The sequence below is a fragment of the Citrus sinensis genome, chromosome 9 (genome assembly GCF_022201045.2).
Source record: "Citrus sinensis cultivar Valencia sweet orange chromosome 9, DVS_A1.0, whole genome shotgun sequence".
Taxonomy (NCBI): Eukaryota; Viridiplantae; Streptophyta; class Magnoliopsida; order Sapindales; family Rutaceae; genus Citrus; species Citrus sinensis.
In genome coordinates, this window is record NC_068564.1 from 25,183,357 (window position 1) to 25,205,625 (window position 22,269).

Genomic DNA, 22,269 nt, shown 5'->3' on the forward strand with positions numbered 1-22,269 from the left:
GTTTCAAATACCTTATTTATGAGATGAATAATACACCCAGCTGCAAACAAACTCAGTGCATTAGCTGTTTGTGAGTGATTTTGAGTGTGGTGTGAGTTTTTGTATAGATGATAAATACGTGAGAAGCAAAGAGTGTTGTGAGTTGTGTGTGTGTTTTATATTTTTCTTTAGGGATATTTTAGATAATGTACCACATAAAAAGGCATACTTAGATAATTTTCAAACATGGGGTATATTTAACTAAATACACTACTTTTAAGGCATATTTAATTAAAAACCCCGTAGTTTAAAAGATACAGCACCTCAATTCCAAATGCACTCGTAGTGTTGTGTCTTTTATGTCGTCATTGTTAAGAATAAATCATGATGTCCATGTCAGCAGCTGAGTCAGCAAGCTTGTTGAGTTATTGACCACATCAGCAATTAGTTACACGTGCAAAACAGTTCTTAGAGTTTGTTAATGTTTTCCCGCCAATAGTTTGTTATAAGTTGTTGAGATTATTCACATGCGTTGATTGCTATAGAATCTTCTAGACATGTGTATATAAAGCTTTGTAATTCTTCATTTCAGTTTAAGATTAATAAAATGAATTCAGTCTGATATATTTTCTCTCTGAAGCTTTAGAATTTTCCTTTCAACCAAACACTTTATTTTCTTTAACTTGGTATCAGAGCCACTCTATTTACAAGTGATGGCTTCTTCAAGCTCGAATCCTTCAACTCATGTTTCTTCTGGAACATCCTTTACCTTTACCACACCAATCAAACTTGATCGCACAAATTATACGATTTGGAAACAACAAGTACTCTCTTCAATTCGTGGAAATGGTCTTGAGAACTACATCGATGAATCTAGGCTCTGTCCAGATCAATTTCTTCCTAATAGATCTGGATTTGGTGAAGCAAGTGGAGAAGGTCGTGAGAATCCAAATGATGTTGCATGGAAACGTCAAGATCAGCTTCTACTCAGCTGGATCATGTCCTCAATGAGTCTTGAGATTCTCAGTCTCGTGGTAAGCTCACAAACTTCTCTTGAGCTATGGAAGAATCTGGAAAAACAATTTCGATCAGAATCAATGGCTAAGAAAGTTCATTTTAAAATGCTTCTCAGTAACCTAAGAAAAGGATCCTTGTCTATGACTGAATATTTCACAAAACTTAGAACAATTTTTGATGGTCTTGCTTTAGCTGGAAGTACTCTAAGTAACACGGATCTAATCACTCATTTTATCACTCGATTAGATCATTCCTACTATCATGTTGCTGTTTGCATTGAAGCAAATATGTTGACCATGGATATGAGTGAAGCCTATGCTATGTTGTTAACACATGAGGCTAGACTTGAAAACAGTAAGAATGTTGATAGTAAAGAGGCTAAAAGCAACTATATGGCTAATGTAGCTCAGACTGAGAACTTTCAAAAGAAAGGCAATGGTAATAATCAGAATAATTGGAACAAAAATGGAGGTGGTAACTGGAATCAAAATTTTGCTGGTAGAGGTGGAGGATATCGAGGTCAAGGAAGAGGTAACTGGAATCAAAATTGTAATACTGGTAGAGGCTTTGCTGGTAGTTTTAATACTGGTGGAAATTTTAATAATGAAGACTTTGCTGGTAACTTTAACAATGGAAATGCTAATGCTGGTGGCTTTGGCAGAGGTGGTTTTGGGGGTAATAGAAAGAACTTTGCTCAGGGAGGAGTTATGTGTCAGATTTGCTTTAGGTATAACCATACTGCTGCTGAGTGTAGAGACATGTTTAACAGAAACTTTGCTCCAAGCTTTCCAGTTCAAGGCTATCATCCAAATCAGGGACCAAAGTAAGCTTATATGGCTACATATGAGGGAGTTGCTGATCAAGGTTGGTATCTTGACAGTGGAGCTACCCACCACTTTACCAACTCAGTTCAGAACTTAACTGATGGTAAGATTTATTTTGGCACCAATTCTCTACTTGTAGGAAATGGCCAAGGTCTTCAAATCACACATATTGGTAATGCATGTTTGTATACTTCTTTTGGTTCATGCATTCATCTTCATGATATCCTATGTATTCCCAGAATTACCAAAAATCTTATAAGTATTTGTAAGCTTCTTTCTGACAGTGACATTACAATTGAATTTTCATCTGATGCCTGTTTTCTAAAGGACAAGGTGAATGGAACACTGCTGGCTCAGGGGATTGTTGAAGGAGGGCTGTATAAGCTGTTGTCATATGAAGAATCATTTCCTCCTTTTGATACACCAGTCTTCCAACCAAGTTCTATGGTGTCAGTCTTTTCTTCTCATCAAACTTGTGTTGATCCTTTGTCTGTGAAAATAAAGTCTAGTTTTCCAGTAAGCTTTCATGCTTCAAGTAATGTTTCAGTCAGTCTTTTACATAATAGACTTAGTCATCCAAGCAAGCATGTTGTTCAAACTCTCTTGAGAAACAATTGTATAAACATTACTTGTGATAATAAGCAAAAGCTTGAATTCTGTAATGCCTGTTAACTTGGTAAACTACATTAATTTCATTTTTTAGCAACCGAAATCAAATCAAAACATCCTCTTGAATTAATCCATACTGATCTTTGGGGACCAGCGTCTGTACTGTCTATGGAAGGCTATAAGTATTACATTTCTTTTGTTGATGACTACACTAGGTACTGCTGGATCTTTCCTCTTGTGCTAAAATCAGACGCCTTAGGTACCTTCAAAAACTTCAAAACCCAGGTAGAAAAACAGTTCAATTTACACATCAAAGCATTACAATCTGACATGGGGGGGAGAGTTCAAAGCTTTTACCTCTTTTCTTCACCAAGAGGGTATCTAATTTAGGCATAGCTGCCCTCACACACATCATCAAAATGGTGTGGTTGAGAGGAAGCATAGGCACATTGTTGAAATAGGGTTAACCCTCATTGCTCAAGCCCAAATGCATGTTTCTTTCTGGTGGGAAGCTTTTCACACAGCTTCTTATCTCATTAACCGAATGCCAACCACAGTTCTAAACAATCAGTCACCTTATCAAAAGTTGTTTCAACAATTACCAAATTATGATTTCCTTAGAGTGTTTGGCAATGCTTGCTATCTTTTGCTTAGACCATATAATCAACACAAACTTGACTTTCATTCTCAAAAGTGTTTGTTTATAGGTTATAGTCCTCTTCATAAGGGTTACAAATGTCTGGATAAAACAGGGAGAGTGTTTATTGCCATTAATGTTACATTCAATGAACATGAATTTCCTTATTCTGAATTGTTTCTCTCTTTTGATTCTTTATCAGAGTCAGATCAAATTTCTTCTCCTTCATTCTGTATTCTTCATGACAGTAGCTCAACACAGCAGCCTCCAATACCTTCATCAGTTCCAGTAGTGCCACCAACTCCAAACTCCATTTCCTTACCACAAATAAACACTCCTCCTTCACCACTCTCTTCAAATGCTCATTCTCATACATCTATCCAAAATTCATCAGTAGCCTCTCCTCAACCATCCTTACGAATAGTCCCTACTCATCCAATGATTACAAGAGCCAAAGCAGGAATTTTCAAACCCAAAACATATCTTACAGCCACTCGAGATATTGAACCAAACAGTGTCAAAGCAGCCTTAGCAGATCAGAAATGGTATATGACCATGACATAAGACTTTCATGCCTTGAAAAACAATGAAACCTGGACTCTTGTGCCAGCTGAATCAGCCACCAAAATTGTTGGAAACAAATGGGTGTTTAGAGTTAAGTATAACCCAGATGGAAGTGTTCTAAGTATAAGGAACGATTAGTTGTAAAATATTTTCATCAAACCTATGGTGTGGATTTCTTTGAGACTTTCAGCCTTGTTGTAAAGCCTTGTACCATTAGAATTATTCTGAGCCTTGCAGTGATGAACCATTGGACCATAAGGCAGCTGGATGTAAATAATGCATTCCTAAATGGTGTACTAACTGAAGAAGTTTTCATGCATCAGCCTGAAGGATTTATTGATCCTCAACATCCAACTTATGTCTGTAAGTTAAATAAAGCCTTATATGGTCTTAAACAGACACCCCGTGCATGGTATGATAGATTAAAAGGCTCTCTGTTGAAGTGGGGTTTTCAAACTTCTAGATCAGATACCTCTATGTTTCTTAAGCACACTGGTTTAGATATTTTAGTTATTCTCATATATGTAGATGATATCTTAGTTACTGGTTCTAGCAGTGCACAAATATAGAGAATTATTACACTTCTTGGTTCTGAGTTTGCTCTTAAAGATTTGGGTGAATTCAACTATTTCCTTGGGTTAAAGGTTACTCCATCAAGTGCTGGGTTACATCTCTCTCAAACAAAATATGTTGGAGACATCTTAAAGAAGGCTCACATGCTTGATAGCAAAGGCTGTAATACTCCAATGAGTGTAGCTGATAAGTTGTATAAAGATAAGGGTAAATTGTTTGAGAATCCTTCTCTTTACAGGAGTGTTATTGGATCCCTTCAGTATGTAACCTTGACAAGGCCTGATATAACTTTTACTGTAAACAAGTTAAGTCAATTCTTGGCTGCTCCTACTGTGCTTCACTGGCAGGCCTGCAAAAGGGTTCTTAGGTATCTTCAGTGTACAACTACTTATGGGATTCAATTTATCTCTGTCTCTCACAGCCTTCTCAGATGCAGATTGGGGTTCTGACCCTGATGACAGAAGATCTGTTGGAGGCTACTGCATCTTTCTTGGACCCAATCTTGTCTCATGGTCATCTAAGAAACAAAATGTTATTTCTCGATCATCAACTGAGTCAAAATATAGGGCCTTAGCCTTGACAACTTCAGAAGTATTATGGATTTCATATCTGTTGTAGGAACTCAGAGTGCAGCTCAACAACACACCTGTTCTGTATTGTGATAATAAAAGTGCAGAGGCTCTGGCAAGCAACCCAAAATACCATTCACGAACCAAACACATTGAATTAGACTTTCATTTTGTGAGAGAACACATTGCCAAGAAGGAATTTACTGTTGAACATGTATCAAACTCAAATCAATTGGCAGATGTACTTACTAAGCCACTTGGTTTTGATCATTTTGCTTATATGAGAGCTAAGCTCAATGTCTGTCCCAAACCTTGAGCTTAAGGGGGCATGTTAAGAATAAATCATGATGTCCATGTCAGCAGCTGCGTCAGCAAGCTTGTTGAGTCATTGACCACATCAGCAATTAGTTACACGTGCAAAACAGTTCTTAGAGTTTGTTAATGTTTTCCCACCAATAGTTTGTTATAAGTTGTTGAGATTATTCACATCCGTTGATTGCTGTAGAATCTTCTAGACATGTGTATATCAAGCTTTGTAATTCTTCATTTCAGTTTAAGATTAATAAAATGAATTCAGTCTGATATATTTTCTCTCTGAAGCTTTAGAAATTTCCTTTCAACCAAACACTTTATTTTCTTTAACTGTAATTGTGAAAGAGAAATTTTAGTTGTGAAATACAAATTATCAATGTTTGATAGGTAAGACTTTTAAATAATAGGTAAGAAATAATAAACGTAATATGAATTTTTTCATCAAACATTTGTGAGGTAAAATTCTCCTAATTTTATAAATTACAGTTGTAATATTTATCAAGCCTAGAGTTGTAACTTTAGAGCTACTTCCACAGCTAGCATACAGTTAAGGCAAACAAACATACCTTGTAAATACTTTGCGAAAGCATTTTGTTTGATGCATGTACTGATTTGAATTGCTTTACTGAAAAGTTTATTGTTAGCTATGTTTCATAGATAAAAATACTTAATTTTATCCATATTTTTTGTTTCTTATTATAATAAAAAACTTTGCTAACATCAAATCCAAGAGTCTGCAAATTATGGACTCAGCTAGCAGATAACTTGAGGATGAAATACGATGTCTTTGGATCTAGTTCCTAAGATTTAGGCTAATTATCTGATTAGAATTAGAATTTAAACATTGCGTAAAATATTTTTTATTTTATTTCAGAGCTGTTGATTTAACTTTTTAAGGACAAATAATATTTTCATTTAATATAAGATAAATTTTAAATAAATTAATATGCAAAAAATGAAAAGTTGAGAATAATTAAGTAGATTTAACTGAAAATTTGAGCGTAGCTAAGGTCTAGATCAAACTTTTTAGATCATCCTACCATGATCAGGTGCTTTCTATTATAAAATCTATGTCGAATTAAAAAAAAAAAGAACATTACCACAAATATTGTAACAATAATCTCCTTTAAGATTTGGTGTCAATTTCATTGGCAAAATGATAACTATTACTACAAAACTATCTTATTTGGTATTAAGGTACTGTAACTTTTAGCTCTTAACTACTAGTTAAAAAAAAATTGGAGATGTGATATAAAATTATATTATGTTTGGTAAATATAATTTGTAAACAATATTTTTTTTTATAAACTAATAGAAGTACTATTTCATTAAGCAATTATTAGATAATTCAATTTGGTGGTTTAAAAGCCAAAGCTGTAATCTTCTTTTTCTGTTAAAACCTATTTTAATTCCCAAAATATTATTTTCTAATTTCTCAGTATCTTTTTTATTAAAAAAATTCAGTTTCTTCCACAAAACTCTAATTATAGATTTTTTTTTCTTTTACAGACTTTTAAATGATTAAATCATATGTATTTAACTAAAAAAATCATATACATATAAATAGATTAAAAATGGACCCAAATGGCTCGAAACATATTAGTCATAGGCAAGAACTCTGGAACCAAGTCCAACTTTTTTTTTCCCTTTTCACTTTATAAGGCCTCAGGTAAGCGAGATTTATTAATAAAAGAAAAATGAGAGAAGTTCCTAGAAAATAACTGTGAGAATTTATAGTTAGTAAAGCCTCATTTATTTTTGAATAAATTTTTTTTAAATTATCAGGAGATTTCTTAAGAAATTAAAATGAGGAAAAATGCAAAACTGAACACAAAAGATTAACCAAGTCTAAATCAATGAAAATATGTAGGGAAACCTTTTATTAGTATTGTAGTACATGAATACAAGCAAACCTTTCATTATTAATTATAAGGCAGAATTTGATAATTGTGACAAAAGCACAAAAGTACTTTGATCGAGGAACAAATGCCAGAGCTTATTTCGAAAGACAACATTGAATAATTTGTATAGGGTGTAATCTGCATCGCAGAAACAACTCAAAAGGGAACAAGCTTCTCAAGCAATGTGGCGATGTAGTCTTTGATCACATAAGAGTTGGTGTAGCCATCATCATCCTTGTATATAACATCCATCACTCGTGCAAGATTGAGAATGCACTAAAGGAGAGGCATTGCCACTCTGTTGGTTTCAGTAATCCTTCATTTATATGATTATATCTTTCCACCCGTTTGACATTTCTTTGCGTAATATTTGAATCACCTCTTCATCAGAGAGACAGAGATGCCATGCTGCTTCATGTAGCATTCGATATCCGAGGCAACATGTTTTCTCTTTTGCTCAAACTACAAACATATATTTATATGTAGAACTTAATAATGATAATGAGACAATGAATTAACAGTCATGGACCAATATTAATGTATATTGTACCCCATGAGATACTCCTCGACTGTTGGAACGTAGCCTTTATTACACCACTTGGCTTCCATAGGGAAGGCTCGGACTCCTTTCTTCAGGTTGTAGACAAGTAATTAACTTCTACTAATTAAAATAGAAAAGAAATTTTGGCTTCCCCTAAAGCAGTTTTAAATATATATAATAAGTGGCTTACCTATTCTATTGCATTCAATATGATCTTCCATTCTTTGAGATTAATTTGCTCCTCAACTTCATCAAAATAACAGTAGTTCTTTATAAATCAGTTTCATGTACTCTGGAAGTACATCTATATTGCTAATATCCCACCTGAAAACAAATATGAATAGAAAGTAATGTTAATCTTAATTGAAACAGATACGATAAACTCATGAGCTGAAGGTTGAGTATAGATTTCTTGGATTTGACCTTTTGATGGCATTTGTAAAGAGCTGAGCTTCTTCAATTGCACTGTAGGCGTCGTAGGTATTGTCTATAATGGATATGAATGGAATTATTTTCGACAATGTCATTCTTCCAAAGGAGTATGGAGGCTCAAAATACACTCTCATTATCCAAAAGTAGCATTCTACAATTCTGTCTCCAACATATGGCAGCTTTGTCTTAACATCTAAAGTTTTCCACCACCTGAAATGCAAATGATCCATTCATATGAAAAATATCTCATATCGATTGAGAATAGTTAGGATTAACTGATTTGAGTTGAGCTAACTTTAAGGTATGATTGAGTTGAGCTAACTTTAAGGTATGATTGAGGCTCATAAGCATATGGCATCAGATTCAAAATTCATGTACGAGTTGGCCCACACAACTTTCTTCGTGACAAGAACTAGACAAAATGATTGCCCTGCATGTGATAGAAGATGATACGGAAAATATCTCATATCGGCTTGAAATAATTATTCGGTTAAGAATATGAAGGTCGAGAGTGAGTCCAGGCCATCTATGAGCTTCTATGTTTAGTCTTATCATCCAAAACTTGTTTTGAATTTGAACTTATCGATAAAAATTTTAACTTACTCAGTGAGGGTTGTTAGCTCCTTCCGGTGAAATACTTTCGGCGTGCAAAAATCTAGTTTTGCAAACCTGAGTATTGTTTGATCTTTTGAATCATCTTTTGAGTAGACATCGTTGTAATACCTTGCCTCCAACCTTGTTAAGCCTCTGCGGAGTGGCCTAGTCAATGTATGATGTATTTTATCAGAAAGCTGAGAGCTACTAGAGGAACCATTGATTCAAGTTAAGAGGTAGTGAAAGCTAGGGCTTCATTTAGCATATTTTCTCCGCGAATGCCTAAATGAGCAGCCTCATGCAGACTTAGTATGCGGGTCACATCATTAACTAAGGATGACGTGAATTTTCCTTCATCATCTTTGAATATGCCGAATATATCTGCTTTCATTATCAAAGACTAAATCGATTGAGATCAATCTCCCATGGTCTTAAATTTAAGCCATATTTCATGGTCTTAAATTTGATCCATAGAATTTGGCCTATTGTCCCGTTTGTCTTTGTATTTTCAAAAATTTTAAAACGTCTCGGTCATTCTTTTTAAAGCTTTTGCTTCTATTTTTTTAAGGTAAAATAGTATTATTATGTAATTTAAATTTTAAAAAAATTTAACATGCAACAAGTAAAGAACAATTGTAGATGCACGTAAATTTGTGATTCATGATGTAAATAGTTTTCTTGGTAGTTGGTTTACTTAGAAGCTGTTTGTTTTTTTGATTTACTGCTTAATTAACTTAATTTTTGTCAACTAAGCCATTAAGTCTATTTGTTTTTTTTCAACTTAATGAAATTTTCCAGCTAGTAAATCACTAAGTTATTAAGTTAATTTTTTTAGCTTTTTGCTTAATCTAAAAAGTATGAATAGTATCATTAAAACACATTCTCCAAAATATCCCTATCTAATTAATTAATTTTTATCCTTATCTAAATAAAATTTAATAATTAGTATTATTACTCATCTTTATATAACCTATGATAATATATAGTGGTAGATTATTATTAGTATTATCTTTTTATTTTCTTAAAATTAACATTATTTATTTTCATAATTTTTTACGAATATTTTTCATATAAAAACATCATAAACTATTATAAATTTGATTAACATATATTAATATAAAATATTAAAGGGTTGTATTCAATTGAATATGATTTACGTTATGATATTATCTTATTTATGTTCTGTGAGGTGTTTATTATTTGTTTAACATTTACAATTTGTAAGAGCACAAACATAAAAATACTAGTTTTTAGATTTTTTTTAAGTTAAAGAACAAATAAATTAATATTTATGTTTAGCAATTCAGACAAAAAATAAAAAACAAACATATCATTTAGGTTTAGACATTTAGCTCTATTCAGAATTTAAACTAATGCTAGTCTATTCAAATTTCAGACCAAAAAACAAATGTTACCTTAATGCATGGTTTTGCTGTTTTTCTAGCATGTAGGCTTTGCATTGTTCTTGTTTTCAATTAATATCCTTTTTTAGGGGTATGGCTCATCACATCCTCTCCCGACTAGATCTAATAATTTTTTTAGATCAACAAATTTCTCTCATATTATCAAGGCTCATTTAAAAAGAAAAAAGGGAGATTTTAATAGAGACAAATGCACAACATGACGTTTTGGCTTGAAAACTTAAGGCCAATTGGGTAATTAGTTCAAATTCTCAATAATAGTACATAATATAAGTTGATATTATTGGTGGGTAAATGTGTATGGGTGGCATTTTGGAATAGGTATAAAAAATAATTTATAAAGTAGGGATATTTTGACATTAGAAATTAGTTGGCTTATTCACATTTCTTTATTTAGTAAAAAAACTAAAAAAATGACTTATTTTATTAAATCAAATTATCTAAAAAGTCCTATTAAGTTGTAAAAACAAACACCTCTAATTAATTTAATTAATTAAATTAAGTCACTTTAAATTATTAATTTAAAAAACAAACACCTATTAATTTAGGACGATTCACTTCACCAGCAAGTGGAATGCCTAAGCTTTGCCTACAAAAGCAAGAACAATGAACTGCTCAAGCACAAATTTCAAGTGAAAGAAAAAAAGATATTGACATGTTTGTTCTTTTCTGTTTTCCGGGATGAAAGCCCTTGTTACAGCGATAATTTTGATCAATAAAAAAAAGAAAACATCAATTACGAACAAATTAGGGGACATAAAATAATGAGGAGCCTATTCCCGCTAAAAGAGACATGACATTGACGTATTACCACAAACGACCATTAATTAATTTTTTAATATATGATTAATTAAATTTGTGATCAAGTAAAAGCAGATTAATATAATTATTCAAACATATCTAAAGAGAAATTAAGTCAAGATTGACGGGCGAAATTATAATCTCCAAGGAATTTTTTATGAGATATACTAAATTAATTATGTTGAATTATGCATACGGACTCAATCCACAACGGTTGGGAAACAGAAGAAATTTTAGGTAGTTCAATTATTTCCATACTAAAGAGGTTTCAAGTTGGTCAACATACACCTTTGGTAAACCATCTCTAGTTATAAAAATCTTAGGCTACTTATAAATAAAAATAAAATTTTATATTATAATAAATTATAATTTTTTTAGATCTCATCTTAAGGAACTTGTCTCCATATAGTAATAATTATTTGTATGTTACAAAAAATATATGCGCATTCTTTAAAATTATGTCTATCCTTATTGTTAATGCCTATACATATTATTTGACCTGTTCCATTATTAAATTATTAATATAGTTAAGAGACTCAATTGGAGTCGTAATTGATGTGCCATGTATCTATTGGATGATAAAATATTAATTTTACTAGTTGAAACACCCAATTTATTAAAGTTTGTCAAAACCTTGTGTCAAAAATTATCAGTAATAGGCTCAAGAGAAAATGGTCATTTTAGTATTTTTGCATTTCCGAATGAGTGAAAGAATGTTATTTTTGGATTCTGGAGGGTCAAGAACCTTGGTATAAGTGATAACCGAAATTAAATGGGAGATACCATTAAGAACATATATTTGGTAGATGTTGAAATCCAGTGTGGTAACTGGTAAGATTTACAGTGTTATGGTGCAAATCAATGAAAATATGCAGGGAAAACTTTATAAATTGTAGTACAGGAATACAAGTAAACCTTTCATTATTAATTATAAGGCAGAATTTGATAATTGTGACAAAAGCACAAAAGTACTTTGATCGAGGAACAAATGCCAGAGCTTATTCCAAAAGACAACACTAGTAGTTTATATAGGATGTAATCTGCATCGCAGAAACTACTCAAAAGGGAACAGGCTTCTCAAGCAATGTGGTGATGTAGTCTTTGATCACATAAGAGTTGGTGTAGCCATCATCATCCTTGTAAATAACATCCATCACCCGTGCAAGATTGAGAATGCGCTCAAGGAGAGGCATTGCCACTTCTGTTGGTTTCAGGAATCCTTCATTTATATCTTTCCATCCATTTGATATTTCTTTGCGGAATACTTTAATTACCTCTTCATCAGAGACGCCATGCTGCTTCATGTAACATTCAATACCCGAGGCAACATGCTTTCTTTTTTGTTCAAACTACAAACACAGAAGTTAACAATAATAATAATAAGACGATGAATTTATAACCATGCATCAATATTAATATATACTGTACCTCATGAGACACTATATCATCCATAAGTCTGCAAATAACTTGGGAGGCTTTCACAATTTTAAGGTAATTGGAGATCCATTCAAAGGCCTGCTTATCAGCAATCTTTCCCATGCCAAGAAAAGAAGCCGTTGCCAGCATATGATAGCAAGTTGTCACAAGTGAAACTTGCATATACTCCTCCACTTTTGGAAAATAACCTTCACTGCACCACTTGGCTTCCTCAAAGTAGGCTTGGACTACTTTGTTCACCTGGTAAACAAATATTATAACTTTAATAGTAATAAGTGCAAGCTAGAAAGCCATTTTTGGCACCAGCCCCAAAAGCAGTTATATACATATATATATATAGGTGGTTTACCGCTTGTATGACATATGACATGCAATATGTCTGTCCTTCCTTTGAGATTTCCTCCTCAGCTTCACCAAAAACATCCAAGAGTCCTTGATAAATCAGTTTCATGTACTTCGGAAGTACATCTATGTTGCTAATATCCCACCTGAAAATCAAGTACAAAACCTCCCATCTTAGAGAATATAAATAGAAAATTTAATTTTAACTAAAGATACATACAATTAATTGAGCTGAATATGTTTAGTAGATTTCGTGAACTTGACCTTTTGATAGCATTTGTAAAGAGCTCAAGTTCTTCAAGTATGCCATAGGCGTCGTAGGTATCATCTAAAATGGATGCCATTGCAATTACTTTGGACAATATCTTTCTTGCAAAGGAGTATCGAGGCTCAAAATACACTCCCATTGCCCAAAAATAGCATTCTACAACTCTGTTTCTAGCATATGGCAGATTTATTTCAACATCTAAATTTTTCCACCACCTAAAAATTCAAGTAGTGTCAGTCTAGTCATCAATATTTTTTCAGTTAAATCTGAAGTTATCGTCTAAAAAATTTGAACTTACTCTGTGATGATACTTAACTCCTTGCGGTGAATTCCTTGAAGCATACAAAAATCTAGTTTTGCAAACTTTAGTAATATTGCTTTATCCTTTGAATCATCTTGTGAGTAGAGGTTGATGTAATAGATTGCCTCCAGCCTTGGTAAGCCTCTGCGGATTGGCCTATTCAACGCATGAAGTATTTCATCAGAAAGCTGAGGGCTTACTTGAGTAACCATTGATTCCAGGTGAGAAGTAGTGAGAGCTAGGGCATCATCCAGGATATCTTCCCCGTGAATGCGAAGATGTGCAGCCTCATACAAACTTAGCATGCCGGTCACATCATTAATTAAGGATACCTTGAACTTTCCTTGATCATCTTTGAAACCGCTAAAAATATCTGCTTTCCAAGTCAAAGAGTAATTCGACTGATACCAATCTCACATAATGGTCTTAAATTATTTAAGCAAATATAGTTCAGGTAGCGATATGCATAAAATGGTAAATTCTTATTTAGCTAGTCTCTAGATTTGTTTAGCCAATTGGCCAATTAGTCTTTTTGAATTTTCAGAACTTTTTTAAAATGTTGGATCTTGCCTTTTAAGATTAAATTCTATTTTCTTAAATGTAATTTAGAATTCAAACAAAATTGACATGGATAACAATTGAAAAGGAAAGAATAATTAGTTAGATTTTTGATATGACAAAGATTTTATTACCGCAGGATATGCGATATCCTTGTTGTCTGAGTAACCGAAATCGAAGAGCAACGGTGTGTACATCGTTGCCATCATACTCATCATGAGATAGTTTCTCTAGTTCATCTTCTATCTCCCTCTCAAAATGGTAAGCCACTCCTAAGCGTTGGACGGCATCAATCAAGCTCAATTTTTGGAAAGACTTATCGGTTGGTGAGTTTAACATGTTCTTTATTTTTTGCTTAAGTCCTTCAAATTCGTCTTGATCAATTGTGGGATCCATTGCCTACATACGCAAGAGAAAAAATTGACAAGTTCATTGAGAAAAGTGGAAGTTAGATACTTTTGCTATGAAAATACACGTCAGGAAAGTACTAGAATATGAAAATTATTAATTTACCACAGAGTCGTCAGCAGAAGAACAGTCAAGGAATTTTTCCCCCCAGAGGGTGGGATGATAACTAGCTGTGGGACGGTTGCCGCCTGTAGCATTCAGAATGGAAGCAGGAACTTCTGAATCTTGAAGTGCCATTATCTTATTCTCTGGTTAACTAGGCCTAGCTAGCTAAATGATGATATAATTCTTTTAGGCTTGGTGTGCTTCAAGGACGTGTCTGAGCTTTGGTATTTATAGGAGATTCTGATCTTTGGAGTTGTGTAGGAAATTAATTTTAAATTGGGGGGACAGCAATATCTCAACAGTGTAAAGGTTATAATCCATGTTGTAATTATGTAAAATGGGCGGCATGCATGCGTTACTGATCAACTATTTTTTATATGCCTATCATACATCAATGATCACTGATTAGTCTCTGACTCAATAATTCATATTGGAATGATAAATTAATCTTTAGTGTGATTCCTGCTTAATTAGATATAACATATTTGCAATGGAAGATCCATCGTCATCATCCACCATATATAGAAAATTAATCACCTTCACCTCAACATTGTTTTCAATTTTTATCCAATTAATAAATATAGAGAGAAAAAAAAAAACAAATACAAGGTGTAATGGCGATGACTATGAATTGTAGTGTGAAATGTCAAATAAGTATATAGTTACTATGATCCGTGAAGGACAAAGAAAAATTGTAAAAAGATGTTGAGTTAGAAGAAGGAAAAAAAGAAGAAGAAGAAGAAAGGAGTTTACTCAATTTAATTTTATGCAATATTTATTGTTCAGGTAATTTGTTCTAATGTTTCAATTAAACTTGCATGAGCCAACGAATTAGAAGTTAAAAAGCTTCTATCAGAATGGAGAAATTTATGAAATAAGCGGATTTTACAAAACTTATCAAACACTATTTTTGTCAATAGCTCATTGAATTCCAACCTCAATTCCGAACATGACCTTAGTTTTTCCTTGTCGTATTTGATATTTGCTTTTAGGTGTGATGTTTCACCCAACACTTTTTGTTCATCCACCCTATTTCTAGAAAATAATTACAAAAAGTTCACATACTTTTTTAAATTTTCAAATAAAGAAGAATTTTAGAGAACTAGTTAATTAAATCTATCTCAATTTATTTTTTTATAACTTAGGTATTTTATTATATTTGATTACTAAGATCGCTTTAGGGAAAGTTTAAATTGCTATTTTATCCTTAAAAGTACTAAAAATTTACTTTTACTTTGATTTTTTTTTAAATTTTTATACAAAATTCATTTTTTCTAACTGATGTGTCAAACTACTTTATTAGTATGATTTTAATTAAATAACATAACGTTTTTATGGTTCAATACTCATGTAAAATTATTAGGCTGTCAAATTTATATAATTTAAGTGTAGGATACTAACAATTATTAGAGTTTATTTAAAAATATTGGAATATAAGTAACAAGATTAAATACCTAAACTATTATATACAAGAGCATAGATTTATTAGCCACTTTATTTTTTTCATAAAGGCTAAATAGACAAATAAAACTGACATTAAAGCAATTTAAATGGTCAAACATGGTAAAAAAATTTAAGTAAGAAAAAAGTTATAAAAATGATTTAATTAATTAATTGTAATAATTAATTGTTAATTTATATTTATTCCAGTTAACGTAAATTTGTTGTAAATATTTTTTTTGTAGGGTGAATATACAAAAATACTGGGATTGAAATATCTTCACCTTTTCTTTTTTTCTTTTATTTTTTAGAGGAGAAATTCTCAACCGTACATGAACATTCACCTGTTATAAAAAATTAAGAAAAAAAATTCGATTTATTTAGTTGTCCACCTTAAGTTTGTACAATATATGACTTATAAATTGGAGTTGACTAGCTTACAGATATTGTATAGTGATTGAAAAATAGGCCCAAGTTAGCCCCCTTGGCTATCTTACAGCATTCTCACGAAATGGAGCCATGAGCCCAACTTGGACTCATTTCCCATTTTATGTGCAAAGAGGGCTATACCTTAAGGTAGCATTCTCCCTTATAAACTTCACCGAGTGAAAAAAAAAAAAAAACTCCACCGTTAAAAATTGTTAGAATCTTTTAGCAAAATCTAAGCGAAATGATTATTTAATACATGAGACATGAAAGGACAACATGCGTATAGGAACTCAACGAACAAACCATATTGTTAGTTTGCGGAGCAAAAGAACAACAGATGGAAGCGGGTGAGCACGAAGAGTTGTCGGCATAATATTGGATTAATTTTTTTTCTCTTTTAAAACACCGTTTCTCGAAAAAGCTGTTTATTATGTTGCCTGGTATTAGGGTGGGAAAAAAAGTTTGGGCCGACCCAACCCAGATCTACGGGCTTCGGCCCGGTCCTCACAAATGAGAGTCTGGACAAAGGCTTAAGAAAAAAAGCTTGGACCAACCCTGGCCCACTAATATTTTTTAAAATAAATTTATAAATTAGAATAATATAATTAAAATTGAAAAGTAACTTAAAAATAAAAAAACAAGACTTAAATTCTTAATTTATAAATTAATGATGATTCAAAAAAGATAAAATTATGATACTAAACTCTCTCTTTTGTGTTAATTAATTAAGAGAGCGTTTGAATTAGATAATTTAGTATTAAAAAAAATTAAAGTTATGAGCTTTTATTTGATTTATTTATTATTTTACTTTGAAATATTCATTTTCTTTATTTTATCTATGATTATAATAACTTGTTGATCATTAATTTATTTCAAATTTACAATAATTTAAAAAATTTTAAAAAAATAAATAAAGCCCAAATCCAGCCCGACCCAGGCTCTCTTGTTAAAGTGGGCTTGGGCCTGAGCTTGAAAATGCCCGACCCAAGCCTGCTTTTTGCCATCCCTACATGACATGAGTAATAAAAATAAAGGGTAGTGATATTTCTACCCCACAAATTCTGTAAATTCACTCCACTTTTAGAAAATAATTACAAAAAAGTTCTCATTATTTTTAAAAACTTCAAATAAAGAAGAGTTCAGAAGAATTAATCAATTAAATCTATCTTAATTTATGTTGTTGTGACTTATTTTTTTATTATATTTGACTAATAAGATTGCTTTAACCTAAATTTAAATTGATTATTTTATCCTTAAACAGTAAAAATACCAAAAAATTAATTTAACTTCAACAATTTTTTAATTTTATACAAAATTTATTGTTTCTAAATAGTTAATTCTACTTTTTAGTATGGTTATTAATTTTTAATTCAACCAACATAATGTCTTTACGAGAAAATACTCATTAAATTATTATGTTGTCAAATTTATGTCATTTACATGCAAAATATTGAAAATTATTATAAGTACCTAAAATATTAGATATAAGAACACATATGTTTTGGAGCAAGTGGGTCATTTTATGTAATAAAGCAAAATAATTAAATAGAATTTATATTAAAGCTACTTTAATAGTAAAACAAATAGTAAGAAAAAAAAGAATGATATAATTGATTAATTACATAATTTTTTTTGTTGATTTGTATTTATTAGAAAAATGTGTATTTACTGTAAATATTTTTTAGATGTGGGGTGGGTTTACACAAATAATGGGGTGGAAATATCCCCACCCAAAAATAAAGGATAATTTTCAAGAACTTTCTATGAAATTTGACATATTCTCAGTTTGATAGAAAGTATCCATATATTATCAGACACCTCCCCTGCTGTTTGTATTTCCATCGGGTAATTTTTAAAAATCTCCCCTGAGGTTTGGGTTTGTTGCAAGTAGATGGCGAGAATTGATTTATTTGTAAAAAACCCCCTACCGTCAGTTAAATTTAACATTGACCGTTAGTTGACCGTGCAAAGACAATATTACCCTTAACAATAGTTTATAAACGAAAATAACTATAAAAAAATCAAAATTATTAGTTATTTTACACTTTTTAAATTATTGATATTTTCTTAAAGTTCCTATAAAAAAATTAAAATTAAAAAATTAAAAAATCCTCTTTAAATTATTGATATTTCCTTAAAATTCCTACAAGAAAGATAAAATTAAAAATTTAAAAATGAAATAGTCATAATCTTTACCTATGATATTGTAAATTTTTAGAATTGACAAGGATAAAATTGTCAAAAAATAGGGTTTGTGCTTTTTGCACCAATAATTTTAGTTATTTTCGTTTACAAACTATTGTTAAGGGTAATATTGTCTTTGCATGGTCAACTAACGGTCAATGTTAAACTTAACTGACGGTAGGAGGTTTTTTATAAATAAATCAATTCTCGCCATTTACTTGCAACAAGTCCAAACCTCAGGGTAGGTTTTTAAAAATTACCCTATTTCCATCTATTGACTGTTTATTGGTTGACATAAAGACAAAATTACCCTGGGCTCCCAAAAAGACTTAAAACATCCTTCTTCCTTAGCCCCTAGTATCACATTAGACTTAAAAACACTTAAAATGCCCTTGAGAATAAAAAATTGACATTAAACATTCATCAACTAAAAAAATAATTCAGCAGACAGAGTATAATAAGCATAAAGACTTTAATATTTTAGTTACATTGAGATTTAAAAAAAAATACACGAATACCTTAGAAAATGTATATATATGACTGGAAGTAACAGCCAGGCTTTGAGAATCGTTAGATTTCAAGATTTTAATCCAATGGATGTAAAGAAATGAAACCAAAGATGAAAAGTGTGGCCAACATGCTAATAAAACATTATCAATTTGAAAATGCCTGCCATTTTGGTTTTATTAGTAAATATTTTACTATCAGTTCATAGATTCATACATTTATGAAAGATAATTTGGTCTAACTTCTGCTGTTCTACATCTTATTAAAAGTAATTATGAATAACCAAGAGTAGCACGTTGGATAAAACTAAAAAAAAAACCAATAATAATTTCTTTTATTTGAATTTATATTTGGAAATTTATATCACATTCCTTATAATACTACCGATAACCATAATATTATTTGGTGACAAGATAACTTAGATAACAAAAGTATCTTACACATATGACAATACTTTTAATGATAGAAATTGGGATTCACCTATGTTGCAACTGTTGTACGGTACAACAGTTACTTACAGCCGTTAGATCCAGTAAGTGTAACTGTGCAACTGTAGATCTAATGGTTGGAAGTAACTGTTGTACCGTACAACAATTACAACATAATTTTATCCTAAAATTGATTCTAAAAGAAAAAAATTAATAGTAATCTTAACTTATCCCGTAGTCTTGCTAACAGTAGTATTGTCCTATGCAGCATGTTAAACAAGACAATTGTCCTACAATATTTAGTACAAATAGAAATAAATTTTCATAGTAAAACCAACTTAACTTACATTTACGCAGTTTGAGTTGAATGGGGTTCAGTTTTTTCCAACCCATACTTTACAACGCGCCCACCCATGAATACTAATGAGATTTCTTTATATTGTACCGAAAAACTATTTATTTTTGATAGTATAATTTTGTTCCTCACTTTTAAGAAAATATTTATAAATTAAAAAAAAAATTAAAGTTAATTTATATGAAATTTAAAATTAAATATATTCATTAATGTGAGTTATATGTTTTAATTATATATTGTCAAAGATTATTATTAATCATATTAATAACTAATACGTAATTTGTGTTGAATGCATTTCAAACGGCTATTGCCCATCTCCTTACTCCCCACTAGCACTGGTTTATCAATTAAGTTGTCATGTCATTGCTGTTAATTACAAAAACTGTGAAACATAGCTAGACCCTATATGTGCGTGTGATTGTGTGTGTGTGTGTATATAAAAGGTACAAAAGACAATTTTATTTTAAAAGCAATCGAATAGCATTTTTGAATTGCTCCCAGTTGCAAGATACTTTGTCGTCATCTCCTGTGCGTTAAGGATTTTTTCTCCACAACTTCAATCATTTCTCTTTTCTCTTCTACTTATTTGTGAAGCATAGCTGTCTCTTTTTTTAATTTTTTTAATCATATTCTGCCCTCTTCCTCTCCATTTGCTCCCACCAATTATTGAATATGCTGATCACGAAACCGAAAGTAGAACAAAGAAAGGGGAACAAAATCTAGAACAAAGAAAGAAAAAAAAAATCTAGAACAAGAAGAATCAGTTCACCTCAATCTATTCCGATTATAGCAACAACAAATGTTACAAGTCATGGATTCCCATCTCAGCATTTGATTTTACCCCACTCAGAAATGCTACTGTTGCTTTCATTTTACATATGCAACTTCTAATCAGCTACAGAGCCATTTTAGTGGTGAAATTACAATTCAAAACATAAGACAATTTCAATAACACAAACAACTTAAAATCTTTTAGACAAACATCATTCACCATCCACTTAGGCTAACATGATGAAAGAAATATTCTCAATTTCATATTGCCATAAGCAATTTGCATACTACTCTAATGGTGCGTTTACTTGCCGGATTGGGGAATCGGAATTCGGAATCGCAATGATTGATGATATTTACTTTGCAAATATGGCGCAAGAATCGGAATTGGAATGGTGGGGCCCACCACTATTTGGGAATGAGGAATGAGAGATTGATTCCCATGGGGAGAGGTGGGAATGAGTCTCCCATTCCCGGGATTGACCATTTTACCCTCCCCCAAAATTAAAAATTCCCACTTTGTCCTCTTTTATAATTAATTAATATATTATGATGAATTAATAAATAAATTATTAACTATAATTATTAAAAATTATAGTTCTTGAATAAATAATCACAATAATTAATATATTATTATTATAGTTAATTAATTAATTATTACTATTAATTAATATATTAACATATTATTACTAATAATTAATAATTATTATTATTTTTGAATAAATAATCACAATAATTAATTATTATTATTATTGTTATTTTAATTAATTAATTAATTTACTATTATAATAATTATTAATATAATTAATTTATATATTATTATTAATGAATTAATATAATTATTACTATTAATTAATATATTAATATATTATTAACAATAATATATTAATAATTATATTTTTTGACTAAATAATCACAATAATTAATATATTATTATAATTAATTAATATACTATTATAATAATTATTAATATAATTATTATAATAAATTCATATATTATGATTAATTAATAAAATTAATATTATTAAATAAATAAATAATATATATTATTACTACTAATTAATATATTATTAACAATAATTATAATTATAATTTTTGAATAAATAATCACAATAATTAATATATTATTTTAATTAAGTAATTAATATTAATATTTTTAGTTAATATATTTTTATAATAATTTTTATTATAGTTATTATAATTAATTAATTTTTTTTACAATTAATTAATATATTAGTTAATAATAATTATGGCAATAATCCATTAAGTACTTTTTAATAATTTGTTACAATCAAATTCATTCCGATTCCGATTCCAAGATAAAGTAAACACATTAATGGTAATCTAGCTCATTCCGATTTCGATCCTACAGTTCAAATAAACAACTTATTTTAATTCTCATTTCCTATTCCCATTCCAATCCATTCTGATTCCTGCCCATTCCGATTCCAGTTTAGTAAACGCAGCACAAAATAAAGGACATTGGAACTTGCAGCCCCTGCAGCAGATTTTGATGACATAAATGTGTTTTCCTTCAAATGAGAAAGTCTAAAATCACAAACCTGGATGGATAAATTTGATATTAAAAAGCAAGAATTAAATCAACTTCATCATATGAAACAAAAATTGGAATCCAAGAAATATGCATGTACTGAAGAAGATGTCAATCAAAATTCAAAATGAGCAGCAGCACCTCCAGTAAAAGATGGGGAAAAATGCATACTAAGTACTAAAAAGAAAATACTAGTAACATGAGTAGGTATAGATGGTGAGGTTTGAATTATTTGTGTTATGTGTGGTAGGTTTTAATGAATGATGAGGATTTGTGTAGTAGTTAAATAAATGAATGGCTGTGATTAGTTTGTTTAATGTATAAATACCCCCTCTCCCCTTTGGTTTATGCATCAAGTGAAGTAACAAAATCTCTAAGTTGTAGAGAGTGAAAAATAAAAGTTGTAGTTG

The 22,269-nt window shown here is 30.8% G+C and overlaps 1 protein-coding gene across 2 annotated transcripts; it reads right to left on the reverse strand.

Moving 5' to 3' along the window:
- Positions 1 to 11,664: 11,664 nt before the first annotated feature.
- On the reverse strand, positions 11,665 to 14,373 carry LOC102630748 (alpha-copaene synthase-like). Of its 2 annotated transcripts, none has more exons than XM_052434540.1 (7): positions 14,194 to 14,373; positions 13,815 to 14,079; positions 13,138 to 13,495; positions 12,818 to 13,036; positions 12,561 to 12,699; positions 12,203 to 12,451; positions 11,665 to 12,123 (listed from the first exon to the last, which is right to left on the reverse strand). In XM_052434540.1, the coding sequence occupies exons 1-7, from the start codon at positions 14,323 to 14,325 to the stop codon at positions 11,833 to 11,835; spliced, it is 1,653 nt and encodes a 550-aa protein (XP_052290500.1). In that variant the 5' UTR covers positions 14,326 to 14,373; the 3' UTR covers positions 11,665 to 11,832. The 2 variants fall into 2 exon arrangements, with proteins under 2 accessions (XP_052290500.1, XP_052290499.1); XM_052434539.1 differs by having other exon boundaries at positions 13,120 to 13,495.
- Between the last annotated feature and the right edge of the window lie 7,896 nt (positions 14,374 to 22,269).